Source organism: Podarcis tiliguerta (genome assembly GCF_965153285.1).
Source record: "Podarcis tiliguerta genome assembly, chromosome: 8".
Taxonomy (NCBI): Eukaryota; Metazoa; Chordata; class Lepidosauria; order Squamata; family Lacertidae; genus Podarcis; species Podarcis tiliguerta.
In genome coordinates, this window is record NC_139541.1 from 72,925,017 (window position 1) to 72,948,078 (window position 23,062).

Genomic DNA, 23,062 nt, shown 5'->3' on the forward strand with positions numbered 1-23,062 from the left:
AGGTAAACTAAAAAAAGAAAAGAAAAAAGATTTGTGATATTACAATGTAAAAATGACAAAAAATTAGTTGGGAGAGGAAGGCAAGGAATGGGCCCCCGGACCCCTAATTGGAAACCACTGCTCTAGGAGATGTGGCTGAAGAAAGGAAAATAAAAGTTTGAATAAATAAAAACATAACATAATGATATTTCTTAGATTTTTATTAGGCACCGGATATGCACTAGGACTCTATATCTATCTCCTCCCCACAATTCTCTACATAATATAAAGAAGGGAGTTGCAGGGGGTCGAACTAAATGACCCTCTTATTTTCCAACTCTACCATTCTATAATTCTACGTGTTCCACCAGTGATCAATGTTAGTGCTGCATAAAGTCACTCTCTTCAAAGAAGGAGGAAAAGGTGAATCCAGGAACCTACGGGCCAGTTCTCTAGATGTCAGTACTGGGCAAACCTATCCTACAGATTATTAAGCCATCCGTGAACATCTAGAAAATAAATAAATTCACAGCTAAGTAGTAGTAGAGCTATGCCCTGGATGCTGCTAGAACTTGAGCCAAATCTGGAAGACTTGAGATCCCCTCTCACACAGCTTCTTCTTATCCACTCCCCTCCTGATGACATAAGTGATTGGAGGCTGGGAGAAGCAACAGTGGTATTGTAGTGCCTTAGATGGATGGTGTGAATGTGACTTTGTGGGTCTAGAGCTCCATAATGGATGGGATACGTGACTTACCACAAGCTGCTATGGTCTGCTGGCTGGGTGCTCCTTGGTGAGATTGTCTTCTCCTGGCTGCTAAAGGTCGCTTACGGCACATCTATCCTAGACTACCCTGACTTATGAAGGACCGGAAGGCTTTGGAATGATGTGCAAGAAATATTTGTGATTCAAATTACATACGCTAATACCAGGAACTTTGACGTTCTCCTGCTTGCTCCACCCATGCAGCGCTTAAGGTTTGTAGATATAATAAGATAAAATAAAATAGAATGTGGGTATACAAAGTTTGGTTGTGTAAAACAGCTCAAAATGAATAAATAAATCTGTGAACTGCCCTGAGACCTTCAGGTATAGGGCGGAATATAAATTCAATAAATAAATAAAAACGAAAGGGCACAGAAAATAAGAACTAAACATAGAACAATAAAATGAAACCAAATAAACCAAATGGTCTGGGAGGAACAGAATGGTGTGGGTAGAACCAATGTACAGAAACCACACTTTATCTATGTAAGCCACTTCCTGGTTCATGTGGAGATTGGGATAGATGAATCTGTACATTTCAGTTTCTCTGTTTCTCGTTTTTTTTGCCCCCACACCCATAATGAAGACTCAAGAGACATAGAATAGCCATATTTATTAAATAGCAAACAAAAAGCTCTGCAAGAAAATTCAGTTACATTGTGAGGTGGAGTTGGAATCAGCTGTTGGGGGAAAGAAAAAATTTGCTATCCGTATATTTGTAACATGCTGTCTAAAAGTGCACCATGGGTGTAGCCAGGATTTTTGTTGGAAGGAGGCAGGACTGGGGGGGGGGGGCAGAACCAACGTGATTGGTCAGTTAGTTAAGTATTTCTATTGTTTTACCTGATGGGGGGGGGCAGCTTCCCTCCCAGTGTGAGCCAGTGTGGTGTAGTGGTTAAGAGTGGTAGTCTCATAATCTGGGGAACCGGGTTCGCGTCTCCGCTCCTCCACATGCAGCTGCTGGGTGACCTTGGGCCAGTCACACTTCTTTGAAGTCTCTCAGCCCCACTCACCTCACAGAGTGTTTGTTGTTGGGGGAGGAAGGGAAAGGAGAATGTTAGCCGCTTTGAGACTCCTGAGGGGGAGTGAAAGGTGGGATATCAAATCCAAACTCTTCTTTTTCCTCCTCCTGCCCCCCTGACTACGCCCATGACGAGCACGCTTAAAAACTCTGACTTTCATTTCCAATCAGGCTTGAGAGCCAGATACAAGCCTCCTGGCCTCCTTCTCAGGTCCTCAGGACTCTCCCTAGACCATACACTCAGCTGATACGATGGTCCACTCCACAGGCCACACCTCTCATTGGTTCTGCTATTTTTCTTCCTCAGTCAGCTGTGCTGTCCAATAGTGTATCCTTTAACTGTAATAATGCCTCTTGTTGTTGGATATCCTATCTCTGTGTGTGAGAATCATTTGTTCCAGAAACAGAGAAAAATAGAGAAGTTTCAAGAAGCAGCAGAAGGCTGAGATTGTTTTGTCTATGCCAGGACGTTTTCTGTGGGATCTTTGGACATGCGCAGTGTGACAGGAAGCACTGATAACAAAGGTTTTGTGTAACTTGTAGTAACTTGTTGTGAGTCTCTTGCTTGCGCCTGGCGGTGAGAGGAGCAGAGAGAGAGTCTTGGACTCTTATTGGACACTAAGCCTGCCTTGACCACGGTATCTTGGCTACCAATATGCTTTTATGCCTGTCAAGTAAACCTCTACACTTGACTGAATCTTTAAGGCATCGATGAGTGTTTATTGCCTACTTTGTGTACCTTCAACCCCAAAGATGCTTCCAAGGAAGGAGCTGCGTTGAGATGTAACTCTGCTGGGTATGAATACTGACACACACACACGCAGCAAAAGTGATGCCAGACCAAATTCTTCTAAATCATCCATCGGAGGTTGGTGGATTGATCCAACACTTGTTTCCATCATAGAGAGGGTGTGTCTCTATGTGTAGAAACTCCTGACATTTGCATGGTTGGTGTTGAATAGTGGGTAGACATGGCAGACGACACAGCGATTTCTCCAAAGCAGCTCTTTATTTTGTAAGCTGGAACAGAACTGAACAGCAAACAGCTCAGCTGGCCTGCTTTTATAGGCAGCCGGCTGTCAACATTGTAGCAACAACAACCCAGGCCTAAAATAACTGACGTGGACCTGAGTGAAAACTATCTACAGTATCCCCCTGCTGGCCCAGGGTGAGAACTTCAGTACATAACACCTGGAATGTGGCCTTTGTTCCAGAACCATTTGCCCTTGGTCTTGACCATCACTATTTCATTCTCATTTCTTAAAAAAATGAACTGACTCTTTGTGAGTCTGTAAGATATCTATGGATACAAACCCCTCTGAAAAAAACAAACATGGAAAGGAAAGTTATCCTCAGTGCGGAGTCACGGGAAAAGGTTTATTACTAGAGGATCTTCACCAGCAGAAGCCATGACAAGGCCAGAAGGGGAAATCTCGATGATGGAGGTGCCTTACTGGCTTCAGTACATTTGCCATCTATCATTCCAGATGCAGCTTCCTTGAATGTTTTCTTAGTATTTTGTGATAAAGCATCGCAGTAACTCTTGGTAGTGCAACCTTTCATAGTCATTTTAATCGTTCCTGGAGATGAAAAGCAAAGATGGGGAGTCAGGGGGCCCACTATTCCCCAAAATTACCTCCCACAAACAAGTTTGAATTGGCTCTCAACCTTACATTGGCCTGGCCAAACTAACAAAATAAAATAAAAATGGCAAAGCAAAAAGGTGCATATGTAGCCATGTCCATTAATTTCAATGATTCTACTCTAAGACTAATCTTGTATATAACCCATTGATGGGGATGTTCCTATGAGTTGAAGCCATGTATTACAAAGAATAAATGTTTTCCTCCCAAGTGCCACTCGCATCTTCCCCAATATATTGTGGGATAATAATACTATTACAGTGGTACCTCGGATTAAATACTTAATTCGTTCCGGAGGTCTGTACTTAACCTGAAACTGTTCTTAACCTGAAGCACCACTTTAGCTAATGGGGCCTTCCGCTGCCGCCGCACCGCCGGGGCATGTTTTCTGTTCTCAACCTGAAGCAAAGTTCTTAACCTGAAGCACTATTTCTGGGTTAGCGGAGTCTGTAACCTGAAGCGTATGTATAACATATAATCAGCATCACCAGCCTGAACTCACCAGAGTCCCTGCACCTCTCAAGTGGGCACCATTGCCATTATAGGAGAACAAGGGTGCACCATGAGTTCTAGCACGTCTTTTACTTGAAAAATAGCACTGATAGGATGGTGTAAAGTTGCTTAAACCTTCAGTTTTCCAAGCAACTTATAAAAAAAGTTTCTTAAAAGGAAAAAGGAAAACAACACATTTGGAGGGTGGCAACAACATTTCTGTGATGGCTCCCTAACTGTGGAATGCTCTCCCCAGAGCAGCTTACCTGGCACCATCACTACATGTATTTGGGCAGTAGGCAAAAACATTCCTCTTTACCAGGCCTTTGGCTATTAAATAATCTATGGCCTGCTAAAGCTTGGGTGGGGGGAGGGGGAGGACGGGGACGACAGCCATTGCTCCAGTTATTTTTGGATGATGATAATGCTGTTGTTGATGATGATGATTATCCCCAAGCCAGCTTCATTTTGCATGGCTGGATCATTCCAGTCTCACAAAGTGCCTCAGAGCTGCTGCCACTTTTGGGTGGCTCTGTTCTCCCTTGGCACCCCGCTCCCAATGGAAAAGCACGCTTTGCCGCTGGATTGAGTGCCAGCAAGACCAAAATGGAACAGAATTTCCATTGCTCAGCCAGTCCCTCCTCAAAATCCCAAGAACATAAATCAGAAATACCACTTTTGACGCTAAGATCCAGACATTGGTCCTCAGCTCCTGTACATTCTACCACATCTGAAGAAGAGCATGGGCTTAACATAGAATAGCAGGCTGGGCATTTTTTCCCATTGACTGTGTTGTTTATTGGAGGCACTGGAAAAAAAGGCAAAGAGACAGTGTACACTCACGCATTCCCCTCTATCCAGGCAGGCTGGAGATGCTATCACAATTTAAGGACCACAGATCTTGCCAGCCAAAAACATTCAAGGGGATTGTGGAGTAGGACTGCTGTTGGGAGAGATGCTGGTGTACCTCAACCTTGGGTTCCCAGATATTGTGGGAGCAGAACTCCTATCTTCCCTGACCCTTGGTTGCTCTGACGAGGGAAGATGGGAGCTGCAGTTCAACAACATCTGGGGACCATACGTCAGAGAGTGTTGGTAGACTGACAGGGCTGGAGGGCCACAATAGGCTCCCAGACATAATAATAATAATAATAATAATAATAATAATAATAATAATATATTTTTATTTATATCCCGCCCTCCCCAGCCGAAGCCGGGCTCAGGGCGGCTAACAACAATAAAATAAGACAACATTTTAAAATCATTTCATTAAAAATTTACTTCAAATCCAATTGATGCCAACCATTGGGTAGAGTTCTGTGAAGACTGCCAAAGGAGGGGGTCAGGCTGTGCCCTGGCCAAAGGCTTGGCGGAACAGCTCTGTCTTGCAGGCCCTGCGGAAAGATGTCAAGTCCCGCAGGGCCCTAATCTCTTGTGGCAGAGCGTTCCACCAGATCAGAGCCCTGGCTCTGGTTGAGGCCAGCCTAACCCTCTGTGGCCTGGGACTGCCAAGATGTTTTTGTTTGCAGATCGTAAGTTCCTCTGTGGGACATACCAGGAGAGGCGGTCCCATAGGTATGAGGGTCCTAGGCCGTATAGGGCTTTAAAGGTTAAAACCATAATGGTTCCCTCCACTGTGCTTCACAGTGCTGCACAGTGGCAAATGACTGATCTGTGATTCAGAACTCCACCATTGAAACCTACGGTACAACCTGACCTCTGGGGCATAGAATGAGGAGGTGGAAGAAAAAATACACTCACATGGAACAGAAATGGATGAGCAATTAGCACCCTTGCAGCAGACAGCCACTCCTCTGGAAGTAAACATTTTGCCCAAATTTATGGAATATGGTCCCTGTCCGCAGGCCTTAGTGGATGAACAGTCTTTCACTATACTTTGAACTGATATCTGATCTGCAGAGAATGAAAGAAAAAGATAAGCATTTAGGGCAGCCTTCACAAGACTGTTCCCTCCTGGTGTTGCTGAGCTACAACTCCCACCAGCCCCAGAGAGCCCTGTGAAGACTCAGTAATCACAGGAACTGGAGTCCAGCCACATCTGGAAGGTCATTGGGGCTTGATCCCAGATTTAAGATAGCTCAGTTCCAGGGGGCAGAGCTTTCAGCTTGGAAAGCTAGATGCAGTGTGTTCTAAATGATTTTGACAATGATTCTCTGATCCCTATCAGCCTCAGTTAACTGTCAGGAAGCTGTCAGGCATGCCAACTCCCCAGAACCACAAGTGCTCTAGACCCCACAACATTTTAATGGGGGCACAGGGCACCCACAAAGTGCAGTGGCCATGCGCACATGCCCCCACCAGTCAGTTGATGAATCAAATGACTTCCTATAAAGCATCTTGATATGCCTTTTACAAACCTCTGGCCTAGACTGCATTTGGTGGGCATCCTTCTCACTCACCTGCTTTGCTTTCAGTAAGAGAGACAGCACAGGTGTCTTCATTGGCACTGCAATTCATCATCTTGCCACTGCAGCTGTCGCTTAGTGCTGTGCAGGTTTCACACTCCAGTGAGTCACCTGTAGAAGAGAAGGTAAAACTTTTCAAAAGCATTTGTTCCAGAAACAGAGAAAAATAGAGAAGTTTCAAGAAGCAGCAGAAGGCTCAGATTGTTTTGCCTATGCCAGGACGTTTTCTGTGGGATGTTTTTCTTTGGACATGTGCAGTGTGACAGGAAGCACTGATAACAATGGTTTTGTGCAACTTGTAGTAACTTGTTGTGAGTCTCTTGCTTGCGCCTTGCGGTGAGAGAAGCAGAGAGAGAGTCTTGGACTCTTGTTGAACTCTAAGCCTGCCTTGACCACAGTATCTTTGCTACCAATATGCTTTTATGCCTGTCAAGTAAACTGCTACACTTGACTGAATCTTTAAGGTGTCCATGAGTGTTTATTGCCTCCTTTGTGTACCTTCAACCCCAAAGATGCTTCCAAGGAAGGAGCTGCGTTGAGATGTAACTCTGCTGGGTATGGATACTGACACACACACACACGCAGCAAAAGTGATGCCAGACCAAATTCTTCTAAATCATCCATCAGAGGTTGATGGATTGATCCAACACTTGTTTCCATCATTGGAGAATGCAGAGGGTGTGTCTCTATGTGTAGAAACTCCTGACATTTGCATGGTTGGAATGTGGCCTTTGTTCCAGAACCATTTGCCCTTGGTCTTGACCATCACTATTTCATTCTCATTTCTTAAAAAAATTGAACTGACTCTTTGTGAGTCTGTAAGATATCTATGGATACAAACCCCTCTGAAAAAACAAACATGGAAAGGAAAGTTATCCTCAGTGCGGAGTCACGGGAAAAGGTTTATTACAAGAGGATCTTCACCAGCAGAAGCTATGACAAGGCCAGAAGGGGAAATCTTGATGATGGAGGTGCCTTACTGGCTTCTGTACATTTGCCATCTATCATTCCAGATGCAGCTTCCTTGAATGTATTCTTAGCGTTTTGTGATAAAGCATCACAGTAACTCTTGGTAGTGCAACCTTTCATAGTGATGTTAATCGTTCCTGGAGATGAAAAGCAAAGATGGGAAGTCAGGGGGCCCACTATTCCCCAAAATTACCTCACACAAACAAGTTTGAATTGGCTCTCAACCTTACATTGGCCTGGCCAAACTAACAAAATAAAATAAAAATGGCAAAGCGAAAAGGTGCATGTGTAGCCTTGTCCATTAATTTCAGTGATTCTACTCTAAGACTAGTCTTGTATATAACCCATTGATGGGGATGTTCCTATGAGTTGAACTCATATATTACAAAGAATAAATGTTTTCCTCCCAAGTGCCACTCGCATCTTCCCCAGTTGTAGCCATTCTACAGTGGTACCTCAGGTTACAGACACTTCAGGTTACAGACTCCACTAACCTGGAAGTTGTACCTCGGGTTAAGAACTTTACCTCAGGTTGGGAACAGAAATCGCGTCGTGGCGGCGGGAGGCCCCATTAGCTAAAGTGGTACCTCATGTTAAGAACAGTTTCAAGTTAAGAACGGACCTCCAGAACAAATTACGTTCTTAACCCGAGGTACCACTCTACTGGGATATGTGCAGGGTGACCCTGTATTTGACCTCGTAAAGGACAGTCCTCTATTTGAAAGCCTATCTGAGAAATCCTTTGTTTGATGGCTTGTCTGGTCTCCAATGCTCCTGATGAAGCATCGCTCCAGATATTGTGGGATAATAATACTATTATATCATATAATCAGCGCCACCAGCCTGAACTCACCAGAGTCCCTGCACCTCTCAAGTGGGCACCATTGCCATTATAGGAGAACAAGGGTGCCCCATGAGTTCTAGCACCCTTTTTACTTGAAAAATAGCACTGATGTGATGATGCAAAGTTGCTCAAACCTTCAGTTTTCCAAGCAACTTATAAAAAAGGTCTCTTTAAAAAAAGAAAAGAAAAACAGCATGTTTGGAGGGTGGCAACAAGAAAACAGATTTTTTCTATGGTGGCTCCCTAACTGTGGAATGCTCTCCCCAGAGCAGCTCACCTGGCACCATCACTACATATATTTGGGCAGTAGGCAAAAACATTCCTCTTCACCAGGCCTTTGGCCATTAAATAATCTATAGCCTGCTAAAGCTTGGGCGGTGGGGGGGGGGGGGACAAGGGATGGGGACGACTGCTACTGCTCCAGATATTTTTGGATGATGATAATGCTGTTGTTGTTGATGATGATTATCCCCAAGCCAGCTTCGTTTTGCATGGCTGGATCATTCCAGTCTCACAAAGTGCCTTGGAGCTGCTGCCACTTCTGGGTGGCTCTGTTCTCCCTTGGCACCCCGCTCCCAATGGAAAAGCACGCTGCGCCGCTGGACTGAGTGCCAGCAAGACCAAAATGGAACAGAATTTCCATTGCTCAGCCAGTCCCTCCTCAAAATCCCCAGAACATAAATGAGAAATACCACTTTTGATGCTAAGATCCAGACATTGGTCCTCAGCTCCTGTACATTCTGCCACATCTGAAGAAGAGCATGGGCTTAAAATAGAATAGCAGGCTGGGCATTTTTTCCCATTGACTGTGTTGTTTACTGGAGGCACTGGAAAAAAAAGGCAAAGAGACAGTGTACATTCACCCATTCCCCTCTATCCAGGCAGGCAGGAGACGTTATCACAATTTAAGGACCACAGATCTTGCCAGCCAAAAACATTCAAGGGGATTGTGGAGTCGGACTGCTGTTGAGAGAGATGGGGCATTCTGGTGTACCTCAACTTTGGGTTCCCAGATGTTGTGGGAGCAGAACTCCTATCTTCCCTGACCCTTGGTTGCTCTGACAAGGGAAGATGGGAGCTGCAGTTCAACAACATCTGGGGGCCATAAATCAGAGAACGTTGGTAGATCGAGAGGTCTGGAGGGCCACAGTAGGTTCCTAGACATAATGGTTCCCTCCACTGTGCTACACAGTGGCAAATGACTGATCTGTGATTAAGAACTCCACCATTGAAATCTATGGCACAACCTGACCTCTGTGGCATATAAAGAGGGGGTGGAAGGAAAAATGCACTCACGTGGAACAGAAATGGATGAGCAGTTTGCACCCTTGCAGCAGACATCCACTCCTCTGGAAGTAAACATTTTGCCCAAATTTATGGAATATGGTCCCTGTCCGCAGGCCTTAGTGGATGAACAGCCTTTCACTATATTTTGAGTTGATATCTGATCTGCAGAGAATGAAAGAAAAAGATAAGCATTTAGGGCAGCCTTCACAAGACTGTTCCCTCCTGGTGTTGCTGAGCTACAACTCCCACCAGCCCCAGAGAGCCCAGTGAAGACTCAGAAATGACAGGAACTGGAGTCCAGCAACATCTGGAAGGACATTGGGGCTTGATCCCAGATTTAAGATAGCTCAGTTCCAGGGGGCAGAGCTTTCAGCTTGGAAAGCTAGATGCAGCGTGTTCTAAATGATTTTGACTATGATTCTCTCATCCCTATCAGCCTCAGTTAACTGTCAGGGAGCTGCCAGGCATGCAAACTCCCCAGAACCACAAGTGCTCTAGACCCCACAACATTTTAATGGGGGCACAGGGCACCCACAAAGTGCAGTGGCCATGCGTACATGCCCCCACCAGTCAGTTGATGAATCAAATGACTCCCAATAAGGCATCTTGTTATGCCTTTTACAAACCTCTGGCCTAGACTGCATTTGGTGGGCATCCTTCTCACTTACCTACTTTCCTTTCAGTAAGAGAGACAGTACAGGTGTCTTCATTGGCACTGCAATTCATCATCTTGCCACTGCAGCTGTCGCTTAGTGCTGTGCAGGTTTCACACTCGAGTGAGTCACCTGTAGAAGAGAAGGTAAAACTTTTCAAAAGCATTTGTTCCAGAAACAGAGAAAAATAGAGAAGTTTCAAGAAGCAACAGAAGGCTGAGATTGTTTTGCCTATGCCAGGACGTTTTCTTTGGACATGCGCAGTGTGACAGGAAGCATTGATAACAATGGTTTTGTGCAACTTGTAGTAACTTGTTGTGAGTCTCTTGCTTGCTCCTTGTGGTGAGAGAAGCAGAGAGAGAGAGTCTTGGACTCTTGTTGAACTCTAAGCCTGCCTTGACCACGGTATCTTTGCTACCAATATGCTTTTATGCCTGTCAAGTAAACTGCTACACTTGACTGAATCTTTAAGGCATCCATAAGTGTTTATTGTCTACTTTGTGTACCTTCAACCCCAAAGATGCTTCCAAGGAAGGAGCTACGTTGAGATGTAACTCTGCTGGGTATGGATACTGACACACACACACGTGCAGCAAAAGTGATGCCAGACCAAATTCTTCTAAATCATCCATCGGAGGTTGATGGATTGATCCAACACTTGTTTCCATCATTGGAGAATGAAGAGGGTGTGTCTCTATGTGTAGAAACTCCTGACATTTGCATGGTTGGAAGGTGGCCTTTGTTCCAGAACCATTTGCCCTTGTTCTTGACCATCACTATTTCATTCTCATTTCTTAAAAAAATTGAACTGACTCTTTGTGAGTCTGTAAGATATCTATGGATACAAACCCCTCTGAAAAAACAAACAAATTGAGTAGAGTAGGACATGGAAAGGAAAGTTATCCTCAGTGCCGAGTCACGGGAAAAGGGTTTATTACAAGAGGATCTTCACCAGCAGAAGCCATGACAAGGCCAGAAGGGGAAATCTCGATGATGGAGGTGCCTTACTGGCTTCTGTACATTTGCCATCTATCATTCCAGATGCAGCTTCCTTGAATGTTTTCTTAGCATTTTGTGATAAAGCATCGCAGTAACTCTTGGTAGTGCAACCTTTCATAGTGATGTTAATCGTTCCTGGAGATGAAAAGGAAAGATGGGGAGTCAGGGGGCCCACTATTCCCCAAAATTACCTCACACAAACAAGTTTGAATTGGTTCTCAACCTTACATTGGCCTGGCCAAACTAACAAAATAAAATAAAAATGGCAAAGTGAAAGGGTGCATATGTAGCCTTGTCCATTAATTTCAGTGATTCTACTCTAAGACTAGTCTTGTATATAACCCATTGATGGGGATGTTCCTATGAGTTGAAGTCATGTATTACAAAGAATAAATGTTTTCCTCCCAAGTACCACTCGCATCTTCCCCAGTTGTAGCCATTCTACAGTGGTACCTCAGGTTACAGACACTTCAGGTTACAGACTCCACTAACCTGGAAGTTGTACCTCGGGTTAAGAACTTTACCTCAGGTTGGGAACAGAAATCGCGTCGTGGCGGCGGGAGGCCCCATTAGCTAAAGTGGTACCTCATGTTAAGAACAGTTTCAAGTTAAGAACGGACCTCCAGAACAAATTACGTTCTTAACCCGAGGTACCACTCTACTGGGATATGTGCAGGGTGACCCTGTATTTGACCTCGTAAAGGACAGTCCTCTATTTGAAAGCCTATCTGAGAAATCCTTTGTTTGATGGCTTGTCTGGTCTCCAATGCTCCTGATGAAGCATCGCTCCAGATATTGTGGGATAATAATACTATTATATCATATAATCAGCGCCACCAGCCTGAACTCACCAGAGTCCCTGCACCTCTCAAGTGGGCACCATTGCCATTATAGGAGAACAAGGGTGCCCCATGAGTTCTAGCACCCTTTTTACTTGAAAAATAGCACTGATGTGATGATGCAAAGTTGCTCAAACCTTCAGTTTTCCAAGCAACTTATAAAAAAGGTCTCTTTAAAAAAAGAAAAGAAAAACAGCATGTTTGGAGGGTGGCAACAAGAAAACAGATTTTTTCTATGGTGGCTCCCTAACTGTGGAATGCTCTCCCCAGAGCAGCTCACCTGGCACCATCACTACATATATTTGGGCAGTAGGCAAAAACATTCCTCTTCACCAGGCCTTTGGCCATTAAATAATCTATAGCCTGCTAAAGCTTGGGCGGTGGGGGGGGGGGGGGACAAGGGATGGGGACGACTGCTACTGCTCCAGATATTTTTGGATGATGATAATGCTGTTGTTGTTGATGATGATTATCCCCAAGCCAGCTTCGTTTTGCATGGCTGGATCATTCCAGTCTCACAAAGTGCCTTGGCGCTGCTGCCACTTCTGGGTGGCTCTGTTCTCCCTTGGCACCCCGCTCCCAATGGAAAAGCATGCTCCGCCGCTGGACTGAGTGCCAGCAAGACCAAAATGGAACAGAATTTCCATTGCTCAGCCAATCCCTCCCCAAAATCCGAAGAACATAAATGAGAAATACCACTTTTGACGCTAAGATCCAGACATTGGTCCTCAGCTCCTGTACATTCTGCCACATCTGAAGAAGAGCATGGGCTTAAAATAGAATAGCAGGCTGGGCATTTTTTCCCATTGACTGTGTTGTTTACTGGAGGCACTGGAAAAAAAAGGCAAAGAGACAGTGTACATTCACCCATTCCCCTCTATCCAGGCAGGCAGGAGACGTTATCACAATTTAAGGACCACAGATCTTGCCAGCCAAAAACATTCAAGGGGATTGTGGAGTAGGACTGCTGTTGAGAGAGATGGGGCATTCTGGTGTACCTCAACTTTGGGTTCCCAGATGTTGTGGTAGCAGAACTCCTATCTTCCCTGACCCTTGGTTGCTCTGACAAGGGAAGATGGGAGCTGCAGTTCAACAACATCTGGGGGCCATAAATCAGAGAACGTTGGTAGATCGAGAGGTCTGGAGGGCCACAGTAGGTTCCTAGACATAATGGTTCCCTCCACTGTGCTGCACAGTGGCAAATGACTGATCTGTGATTAAGAACTCCACCATTGAAATCTATGGCACAACCTGACCTCTGTGGCATATAAAGAGGGGGTGGAAGGAAAAATACACTCACATGGAACAGAAATGGATGAGCAGTTAGCACCCTTGCAGCAGACATCCACTCCTCTGGAAGTAAACATTTTGCCCAAATTTATGGAATATGGTCCCTGTCCGCAGGCCTTAGTGGATGAACAGCCTTTCACTATATTTTGAGTTGATATCTGATCTGCAGAGAATGAAAGAATAAGATAAGCATTTAGGGCAGCCTTCCACAACACGGTTCCCTCCTGGTGTTGCTGAGCTACAACTCCCACCAGCCCCAGAGAGCCCAGTGAAGACTCAGAAATGACAGGAACTGGAGTCCAGCAACATCTGGAAGGACATTGGGGCTTGATCCCAGATTTAAGATAGCTCAGTTCCAGGGGGCAGAGCTTTCAGCTTGGAAAGCTAGATGCAGTGTGTTCTAAATGATTTTGACAATGATTCTCTGATCCCTATCAGCCTCAGTTAACTGTCAGGAAGCTGTCAGGCATGCCAACTCCCCAGAACCACAAGTGCTCTAGACCCCACAACATTTTAATGGGGGCACAGGGCACCCACAAAGTGCAGTGGCCATGCGCACATGCCCCCACCAGTCAGCTGATGAATCAAATGACTTCCTATAAAGCATCTTGATATGCCTTTTACAAACCTCTGGCCTAGACTGCATTTGGTGGGCATCCTTCTCACTCACCTGCTTTGCTTTCAGTAAGAGAGACAGCACAGGTGTCTTCATTGGCACTGCAATTCATCATCTTGCCACTGCAGCTGTCGCTTAGTGCTATGCAGGTTTCACACTCCAGTGAGTCACCTGTAGAAGAGAAGGTAAAACTTTTCAAAAGCATTTGTTCCAGAAACAGAGAAAAATAGAGAAGTTTCAAGAAGCAGCAGAAGGCTCAGATTGTTTTGCCTATGCCAGGACGTTTTCTGTCCGATGTTTTTCTTTGGACATGCGCAGTGTGACAGGAAGCACTGATAACAATGGTTTTGTGTAACTTGTAGTAACTTGTTGTGAGTCTCTTGCTTGCTCCTTGTGGTGAGAGAAGCAGAGAGAGAGTCTTGGACCACGGTATGTTTGCTACCAATATGCTTTTATGCCTGTCAAGTAAACTGCTACACTTGACTGAATCTTTAAGGTGTCCATGAGTGTTTATTGCCTCCTTTGTGTACCTTCAACCCCAAAGATGCTTCCAAGGAAGGAGCTGCGTTGAGATGTAACTCTGCTGGGTATGGATACTGACACATACACGCGCGCAGCAAAAGTGATGCCAGACCAAATTCTTCTAAATCATCCATCGGAGGTTGATGGATTGATCCAACACTTGTTTCCATCATTGGAGAATGCAGAGGGTGTGTCTCTATGTGTAGAAACTCCTGACATTTGCATGGTTGGAATGTGGCCTTTGTTCCAGAACCATTTGCCCTTGGTCTTGACCATCACTATTTCATTCTCATTTCTTAAAAAAATTGAACTGACTCTTTGTGAGTCTGTAAGATATCTATGGATACAAACCCCTCTGAAAAAACAAACATGGAAAGGAAAGTTATCCTCAGTGCGGAGTCACGGGAAAAGGTTTATTACAAGAGGATCTTCACCAGCAGAAGCTATGACAAGGCCAGAAGGGGAAATCTCGATGATGGAGGTGCCTTACTGGCTTCTGTACATTTGCCATCTATAATTCCAGATGCAGCTTCCTTGAATGTTTTCTTAGCTAATTGTGATAAAGCATCGCAGTAACTCTTGGTAGTGCAACCTTTCATAGTGATGTTAATCGTTCCTGGAGATGAAAAGGAAAGATGGGAAGTCAGGGGGCCCACTATTCCCCAAAATTACCTCACACAAACAAGTTTGAATTGGCTCTCAACCTTACATTGGCCTGGCCAAATTAACAAAATAAAAATGGCAAAGCGAAAAGGTGCATGTGTAGCCTTGTCCATTAATTTCAGTGATTCTACTCTAAGACTAGTCTTGTATATAACCCATTGATGGGGATGTTCCTATGAGTTGAACTCATATATTACAAAGAATAAATGTTTTCCTCCCAAGTGCCACTCGCATCTTCCCCAGTTGTAGCCATTCTACAGTGGTACCTCAGGTTACAGACGCTTCAGGTTACAGACTCCACTAACCTGGAAGTTGTACCTTGGGTTAAGAACTTTAACTCAGGTTGAGAACAAAAATCGCGTCGTGGCGGCGGGAGGCCCCATTAGCTAAAGTGGTACCTCATGTTAAGAACAGTTTCAAGTTAAGAACGGACCTCCAGAACAAATCACGTTCTTAACCCGAGGTACCACTCTACTGGGATATGTGCAGGGTGACCCTGTATTTGACCTCATAAAGGACAGTCCTCTATTTGAAAGCCTATCTGAGAAATCCTTTGTTTGATGGCTTGTCTGGTCTCCAATGCTCCTGATGAAGCCTCACTCCAGATATTGTGGGATAATAATACTATTATATCATATAATCAGCACCACCAGCCTGAACTCACCAGAGTCCCTACACCTCTCAAGTGGGCACCATTGCCATTATAGGAGAACAAGGGTGCCCCATGAGTTCTAGCACCCTTTTTACTTGAAAAATAGCACTGATGTGATGATGCAAAGTTGCTCAAACCTTCAGTTTTCCAAGCAACTTATAAAAAAGGTCTCTTAAAAAAAGAAAAGAAAAATATCACATTTGGAGGGTGGCAACAACATTTCTGTGGTGGCTCCCTAACTGTGGAATGCTCTCCCCAGAGCAGCTCACCTGGCACCATTACTACATGTATTTGGGCAGTAGGCAAAAACATTCCTTTTTACCAGGCCTTTGGCTGTTAAGTGATCTATAGCCTGCTAAAGCTTGGGCGGTGGGGGGGACGGGGACGACTGCTACTGCTCCAGTTATTTTTGGATGATGATAATGCTGTTTTTGTTGATGATGATTATCCCCAAGCCAGCTTCGTTTTGCATGGCTGGATCATTCCAGTCTCACAAAGTGCCTCGGAGCTGCTGCCATTTCTGGGTGGCTCTGTTCTCCCTTGGCACCCCGCTCCCAATGGAAAAGCACGCTCCTCCGCTGGACTGAGTGCCAGCAAGACCAAAATGGAACAGAATTTCCATTGCTCAGCCAGTCCCTCCTCAAAATCCCAAGAACATAAATCAGAAATACCACTTTTGACGCTAAAATCCAGACATTGGTCCTCAGCTCCTGTACATTCTGCCACATCTGAAGAAGAGCATGGGCTTAAAATAGAATAGCAGGCTGGGCATTTTTTCCCATTGACTGTGTTGTTTATTGGAGGCACTGGAAAAAAAGGCAAAGAGACAGTGTACATTCACCCATTCCCCTCTATCCAGGCAGGCAGGAGACGTTATCACAATTTAAGGACCACAGATCTTGCCAGCCAAAAACATTCAAGGGGATTGTGGAGTAGGACTGCTGTTGAGAGAGATGGGGCATTCTGGTGTACCTCAACTTTGGGTTCCCAGATGTTGTGGGAGCAGAACTCCTATCTTCCCTGACCCTTGGTTGCTCTGACAAGGGAAGATGGGAGCTGCAGTTCAACAACATCTGGGGGCCATAAATCAGAGAACGTTGGTAGATCGAGAGGTCTGGAGGGCCACAGTAGGTTCCTAGACATAATGGTTCCCTCCACTGTGCTACACAGTGGCAAATGACTGATCTGTGATTAAGAACTCCACCATTGAAATCTATGGCACAACCTGACCTCTGTGGCATATAAAGAGGGGGGTGGAAGGAAAAATACACTCACATGGAACAGAAATGGATGAGCAGTTAGCACCCTTGCAGCAGACATCCACTCCTCTGGAAGTAAACATTTTGCCCAAATTTATGGAATATGGTCCCTGTCCGCAGGCCTTAGTGGATGAACAGCCTTTCACTATATTTTGAACTGATATCTGATCTGCAGAGAATGAAAGAATAAGATAAGCATTTAGGGCAGCCTTCACAAGACTGTTCCCTCCTGGTGTTGCTGAGCTACAACTCCCACCAGCCCCAGAGAGCCCAGTGAAGACTCAGAAATGACAGGAACTGGAGTCCAGCAACATCTGGAAGGACATTGGGGCTTGATCCCAGATTTAAGATAGCTCAGTTCCAGGGGGCAGAGCTTTCAGCTTGGAAAGCTAGATGCAGTGTGTTTTAAATGATTTTGACAATGATTCTCTGATCCCTATCAGCCTCAGTTAACTGTCAGGAAGCTGTCAGGCATGCCAACTCCCCAGAACCACAAGTGCTCTAGATCCCACAACATTTTAATGGGGGCACAGGGCACCCACATAGTGCAGTGGCCATGCGCACATGCCCCCACCAGTCAGTTGATGAATCAAATGACTTCCTATAAAGCATCTTGATATGCCTTTTACAAACCTCTGGCCTAGACTGCATTTGGTGGGCATCCTTCTCACTCACCTGCTTTGCTTTCAGTAAGAGAGACAGCACAGGTGTCTTCATTGGCACTGCAATTCATCATCTTGCCACTGCAGCTGTCGCTTAGTGCTGTGCAGGTTTCACACTCGAGTGAGTCACCTGTAGAAGAGAAGGTAAAACTTTTCAAAAGCATTTGTTCCAGAAACAGAGAAAAATAGAGAAGTTTCAAGAAGCAGCAGAAGGCTGAGATTTTTTTGCCTATGCCAGGACGTTTTCTGTGGGATCTTTTTCTTTGGACATGCGCAGTGTGACAGGAAGCACTGATAACACAAGTTTTGTGTAACTTGTAGTAACTTGTTGTGAGTCTCTTGCTTGCGCCTTGCGGTGAGAGGAGCAGAGAGAAAGAGTCTTGGACTCTTGTTGGACTCTAAGCCTGCCTTGACCACGGTATCTTTGCTACCAATATGCTTTTATGCCTGTCAAGTAAACTGCTACACTTGACTGAATCTTTAAGGCATCCATAAGTGTTTATTGCCTACTTTGTGTACCTTCCACCCCAAAGATGCTTCCAAGGAAGGAGCTGCGTTGAGATGTAACTCTGCTGGGTATGGATACTGACACACACACACACAGCAAAAGTGATGCCAGACCAAATTCTTCTAAATCATCCATCGGAGGTTGATGGATTGATCCAACACTTGTTTCCATCATTGGAAAACGACGAAGAGGGTGTGTCTCTATGTGTAGAAACTCCTGACATTTGCATGGTTGGAAGGTGGCCTTTGTTCCAGAACCATTTGCCCTTGGTCTTGACCATCACTATTTCATTCTCATTTCTTAAAAAAATGAACTGACTCTTTGTGAGTCTGTAAGATATCTATGGATACAAACCCCTCTGAAAAAACAAACATGGAAAGGAAAGTTATCCTCAGGGCAGAGTTACGGGAAAAGGTTTATTACAAGAGGATCTTCACCAGCAGAAGCCATGAGAAGGCCAGAAGGGGAAATCTCGATGATGGAGGTGCCTTACTGGCTTCTGTACATTTGCCATCTATCATTCCAGAAGCAGCTTCCTTGAATGTTTTCTTAGCATTTTGTGATAAAGCATCGCAGTAACTCTTGGTAGTGCAACCTTTCATAGTGATGTTAATCGTTCCTGGAGATGAAAAGGAAAGATGGGAAGTCAGGGGGCCCACTATTCCCCAAAATTACCTCCCACAAACAAGTTTGAATTGGCTCTCAACCTTACATTGGCCTGGCTAAACTAACAAAATAAAATAAAAATGGCAAAGCAAAAAGGTGCATGTGTAGCCTTGTCCATTAATTTCAGTGATTCTAATCTAAGACTAGTCTTGTATATAACCCATTGATGGGGATGTTCCTATGAGTTGAAGTCATATATTACAAAGAATAAATGTTTTCCTCCCAAGTGCCATTCACAGCTTCCCCAGTTGTAGCCATTCTACAGTGGTACCTCAGGTTACAGACACTTCAGGTTACAGACTCCACTAACCTGGAAGTTGTACCTTGGGTTAAGAACTTTAACTCAGGTTGAGAACAGAAATCGCGTCGTGGCGGCGGGAGGCCCCATTAGCTAAAGTGGTACCTCATGTTAAGAACAGTTTCAAGTTAAGAACGGACCTCCAGAACAAATTACGTTCTTAACCCGAGGTACCACTCTACTGGGATATGTGCAGGGTGACCCTGTATTTGACCTCATAAAGGACAGTCCTCTATTTGAAAGCCTATCTGAGAAATCCTTTGTTTGATGGCTTGTCTGGTCTCCAATGCTCCTGATGAAGCATCGCTCCAGATATTGTGGGATAATAATACTATTATATCATATAATCAGCACCACCAGCCTGAACTCACCAGAGTCCCTACACCTCTCAAGTGGGCACCATTGCCATTATAGGAGAACAAGGGTGCCCCATGAGTTCTAGCACCCTTTTTACTTGAAAAATAGCACTGATATGATGATGCAAAGCTGCTCAAACCTTCAGTTTTCCAAGCAACTTATAAAAAAGGTCTCTTAAAAAAAGAAAAGAAAAAGAAAAACAGCATGTTTGGAGGGTGGCAACAAGAAAACAGATTTTTTCTATGGTGGCTCCCTAACTGTGGAATGCTCTCCCCAGAGCAGCTCACCTGGCACCATCACTACATATATTTGGGCAGTAGGCAAAAACATTCCTCTTCACCAGGCCTTTGGCGATTAAATAATCTATAGCCTGCTAAAGCTTGGGCGGGGGGGGGGGGGGACAGGGGATGGGGACGACTTCTACTGCTCCAGATATTTTTGGATGGTGATAATGCTGTTGTTGATGATGATGATTATCCCCAAGCCAGCTTCGTTTTGCATGGCTGGATCATTCCAGTCTCACAAAGTGCCTCGGAGCTGCTGTCATTTCTGGGTGGCTCTGTTCTCCCTTGGCACCCCGCTCCCAATGGAAAAGCATGCTCCGCCGCTGGACTGAGTGCCAGCAAGACCAAAATGGAACAGAATTTCTATTCCTCAGCCAATCCCTCCTCAAAATCCGAAGAACATAAATGAGAAATACCACTTTTGACGCTAAGATCCAGACATTGGTCCTCAGCTCCTGTACATTCTGCCACATCTGAAGAAGAGCATGGGCTTAAAATAGAATAGCAGGCTGGGCATTTTTTCCCATTGACTGTGTTGTTTACTGAAGGCACTGGAAAAAAAGGCAAAGAGACAGTGTACACTCACACATTGCCCTCTATCCAGGCAGGCTGGAGATGCTATCACAATTTAAGGACCACAGATCTTGCCAGCCAAAAACATTCAAGGGGATTGTGGAGTAGGACTGCTGTTGGGAGAGATGGGGCATTCTGGTGTACCTCAACTTTGGGTTCCCAGATGTTGTGGGAGCAGAACTCCTATCTTCCCTGACCCTTGGTTGCTCTGACAAGGGAAGATGGGACCTGCAGTTCAACAACATCAGAGAACGTTGGTAGATCGAGAGGTCTGGAGGGCCACAATAGGCTCCCAGACATAATGGTTCCCTCCACTGTGCTGCACAGTGGCAAATGACTGATCTGTGATTCAGAACTCCACCATTGAAATCTACGGTACAATCTGACCTCTGGGGCATAGAATGAGCGGCTGGAAGGAAAAATACACTCACGTGGAACAGAAATGGATGAGCAGTTAGCACCCTTGCAGCAGACAGCCACTCCTCTGGAAGTAAACATTTTGCCCAAATTTATGGAATATGGTCCCTGTCCGCAGTCCTTAGTGGATGAACAGCCTTTCACTATATTTTGAACTGATATCTGATCTGCAGAGAATGAAAGAAAAAGATAAGCATTTAGGGCAGCCTTCACAAGACTGTTCCCTCCTGGTGTTGCTGAGCTACAACTCCCACCAGCCCCAGAGAGCCCAGTGAAGACTCAGAAATGACAGGAACTGGAGTCCAGCAACATCTGGAAGGACATTGGGGCTTGATCCCAGATTTAAGCTAGCTCAGCTCCAGGGAGTAGAGCTTTCAGCTTGGAAAGCTAGACGCAGTGTGTTCTAAATGATTTTGACTATGATTCTCTGATCCCTATCAGCCTCAGTTAACTGTCAGGAAGCTGTCATGCATGCCAACTCCCCAGAACCACAAGTGCTCTAGACCCCACAACATTTTAATGGGGGCACAGGGCACCCACAAAGTGCAGTGGCCATGCGCACATGCCCCCACCAGTCAGTTGATGAATCAAATGACTTCCTATAAAGCATCTTGATATGCCTTTTACAAACCTCTGGCCTAGACTGCATTTGGTGGGCATCCTTCTCACTCACCTACTTTGCTTTCAGTAAGAGAGACAGCACAGGTGTCTTCATTAGCACTGCAAGTCATCATGTTGCCACTGCAGCTGCTGCTTGTCGCTATGCAGGTTTCACACTCCAGTGAGTCACCTGTAGAAGAGAAGGTAAAAGTTTTCCAAAGCAGAGCCTATGTGCAGACGCCATTCTAAGTCATCCGCCTGTGAAAGGGGATGGATCCCACAAATGTGGGTCAAGCGCAACACTGATCCTGCTCTATGTAGTGTGACACTCACCAGCTTATAGGCGATATTTTGGTTTCCACCCCAGTCAGCCCTTCTGAAATCAAAGCCTTGGATCTCGTTTACTCCCAGGTATCCCACTGCAGCACACATCACCCCAGAACATTACGGCTGCTTACCTGGAGTTAGAAGCACAGAGAAGAGAAGAAGTCCCAAGAGAACCGCCATGGTGTGTGAAAAGAAATGCGCAGCGGGAGCACATGCAAAAAGTTTGCTTCCTTGTGAAACCATTTTTTCCCAGCCTGGTGTCTGCAAAATAAATAAATAAAAATCCAGATTGGAAACATGCACATTTTTTAAAAAACAAACAAACAAACACACCACCAAATTTCTCAGTACAGTCAGATGCTGGAATCTGGACACCAGTGATACGAGCCTTCCTTTCGCATGAATCTCCTGAGAAATTCATGGTATAACAGAGGGATCTCATCTTAACACATATTATTAGCAAGGTTGGGAAGCTATTCTACCCCTGCCCCCACTATTCGGCAAAAAACTTTATTCCAAACTTGATTATAAAGCAAAACAAGGAGGGATTCAAGGCACAGAGGTGGTAAGGCTCACCTCATATTTAACCAGGTTTGCACACCCTCATGTAGAACTGAGACATAGCTGTCAGGTGAGTGAATCATGGTGGGGTAGGATTATACTGCACACCAGTACAGCTCACACATGCTTCTCAAGAGCCTTCCCCAGCAGGGCAAACCAACTGTTCTCTTCCAGGTGAGAAATATTGGAGAGAGGCTACATCTCTTTGTTTCTTCCTCCTGCCCACAAAGCTACAATCTCTGAATTCCCTGTGAAGAGGGATTGATTGTTCAACCGAGTTGGAAATGGGAGCCCTGGCAGGGCTCAGTGCCCTTAACGAACTACAGCTTCCATAATTATTTGGGGGAACCCCTAACTGTTCAAAGTGCTATCCTAATGCCTTAAGTGGATGGTGTGAATGTGATCTAAGAGCTTGCAGGTCTCGAGCTCCATAATCGTTGGGAAATGTGACTTACCCTGAGTTGCGAAGAACTGAAGGGCGGGCACTCCTCAATGAGAATGTTTTCTTCTGGCTGCTAAAACTCACTTCTGGCACCTTTGCTCCTGTATATGTGGGCTTACGAAGAAGGCGGCGGCAGCAGTAGCATGACGCAAGATATAGATTAGATTATCATATCACTTCTGCAAATTTGATTTCCACCATAACTGCACCATCTGCTTGCAACTGAAGTTAGATCCATTTAGACATGGGACCTTTGTTCGCCATACTTGTGCTTCCTGAGTTTTCGTTTGGGGTGTGTCACCAAAGTTCTGTGGGTCAAAGCTGCTCAGACACAGCCCCATAATGGCACAGAAGATAAGGGCCAAGTATAAAGCACTAAAATAGAAACAGAAAACAGTGTAGCCGGGGGGCGGGGGATAGAATGGAGTTGTTGGAACCAAAGGACAG

The 23,062-nt window shown here is 45.1% G+C and overlaps 2 protein-coding genes across 2 annotated transcripts; both read right to left on the minus strand.

Annotated features, from left to right (window-relative positions):
• Positions 1-3,112: 3,112 nt before the first annotated feature.
• Positions 3,113-10,171, minus strand: LOC310684495 (uncharacterized protein). Its single transcript, XM_083455734.1, has 8 exons — positions 10,096-10,171; positions 9,437-9,589; positions 8,833-8,967; positions 7,308-7,433; positions 6,322-6,438; positions 5,663-5,815; positions 4,575-4,709; positions 3,113-3,346 (listed from the first exon to the last, which is right to left on the minus strand). The coding sequence occupies exons 1-8, from the start codon at positions 10,154-10,156 to the stop codon at positions 3,150-3,152; spliced, it is 1,077 nt and encodes a 358-aa protein (XP_083311860.1). The 5' UTR covers positions 10,157-10,171; the 3' UTR covers positions 3,113-3,149.
• Positions 10,172-10,878: 707 nt separating this feature from the next.
• Positions 10,879-22,932, minus strand: LOC310684350 (uncharacterized protein). The gene is made up of 14 exons (XM_083455360.1): positions 22,629-22,932; positions 21,744-21,873; positions 21,359-21,475; positions 20,700-20,852; positions 20,112-20,246; positions 18,584-18,709; positions 17,596-17,712; positions 16,937-17,089; positions 16,333-16,467; positions 14,837-14,962; positions 13,879-13,995; positions 13,219-13,371; positions 12,615-12,749; positions 10,879-11,214 (listed from the first exon to the last, which is right to left on the minus strand). Exons 2-14 carry the CDS (start codon positions 21,853-21,855, stop codon positions 11,015-11,017), a joined length of 1,779 nt encoding a protein of 592 aa, XP_083311486.1. The 5' UTR covers positions 21,856-21,873; positions 22,629-22,932; the 3' UTR covers positions 10,879-11,014.
• Between the last annotated feature and the right edge of the window lie 130 nt (positions 22,933-23,062).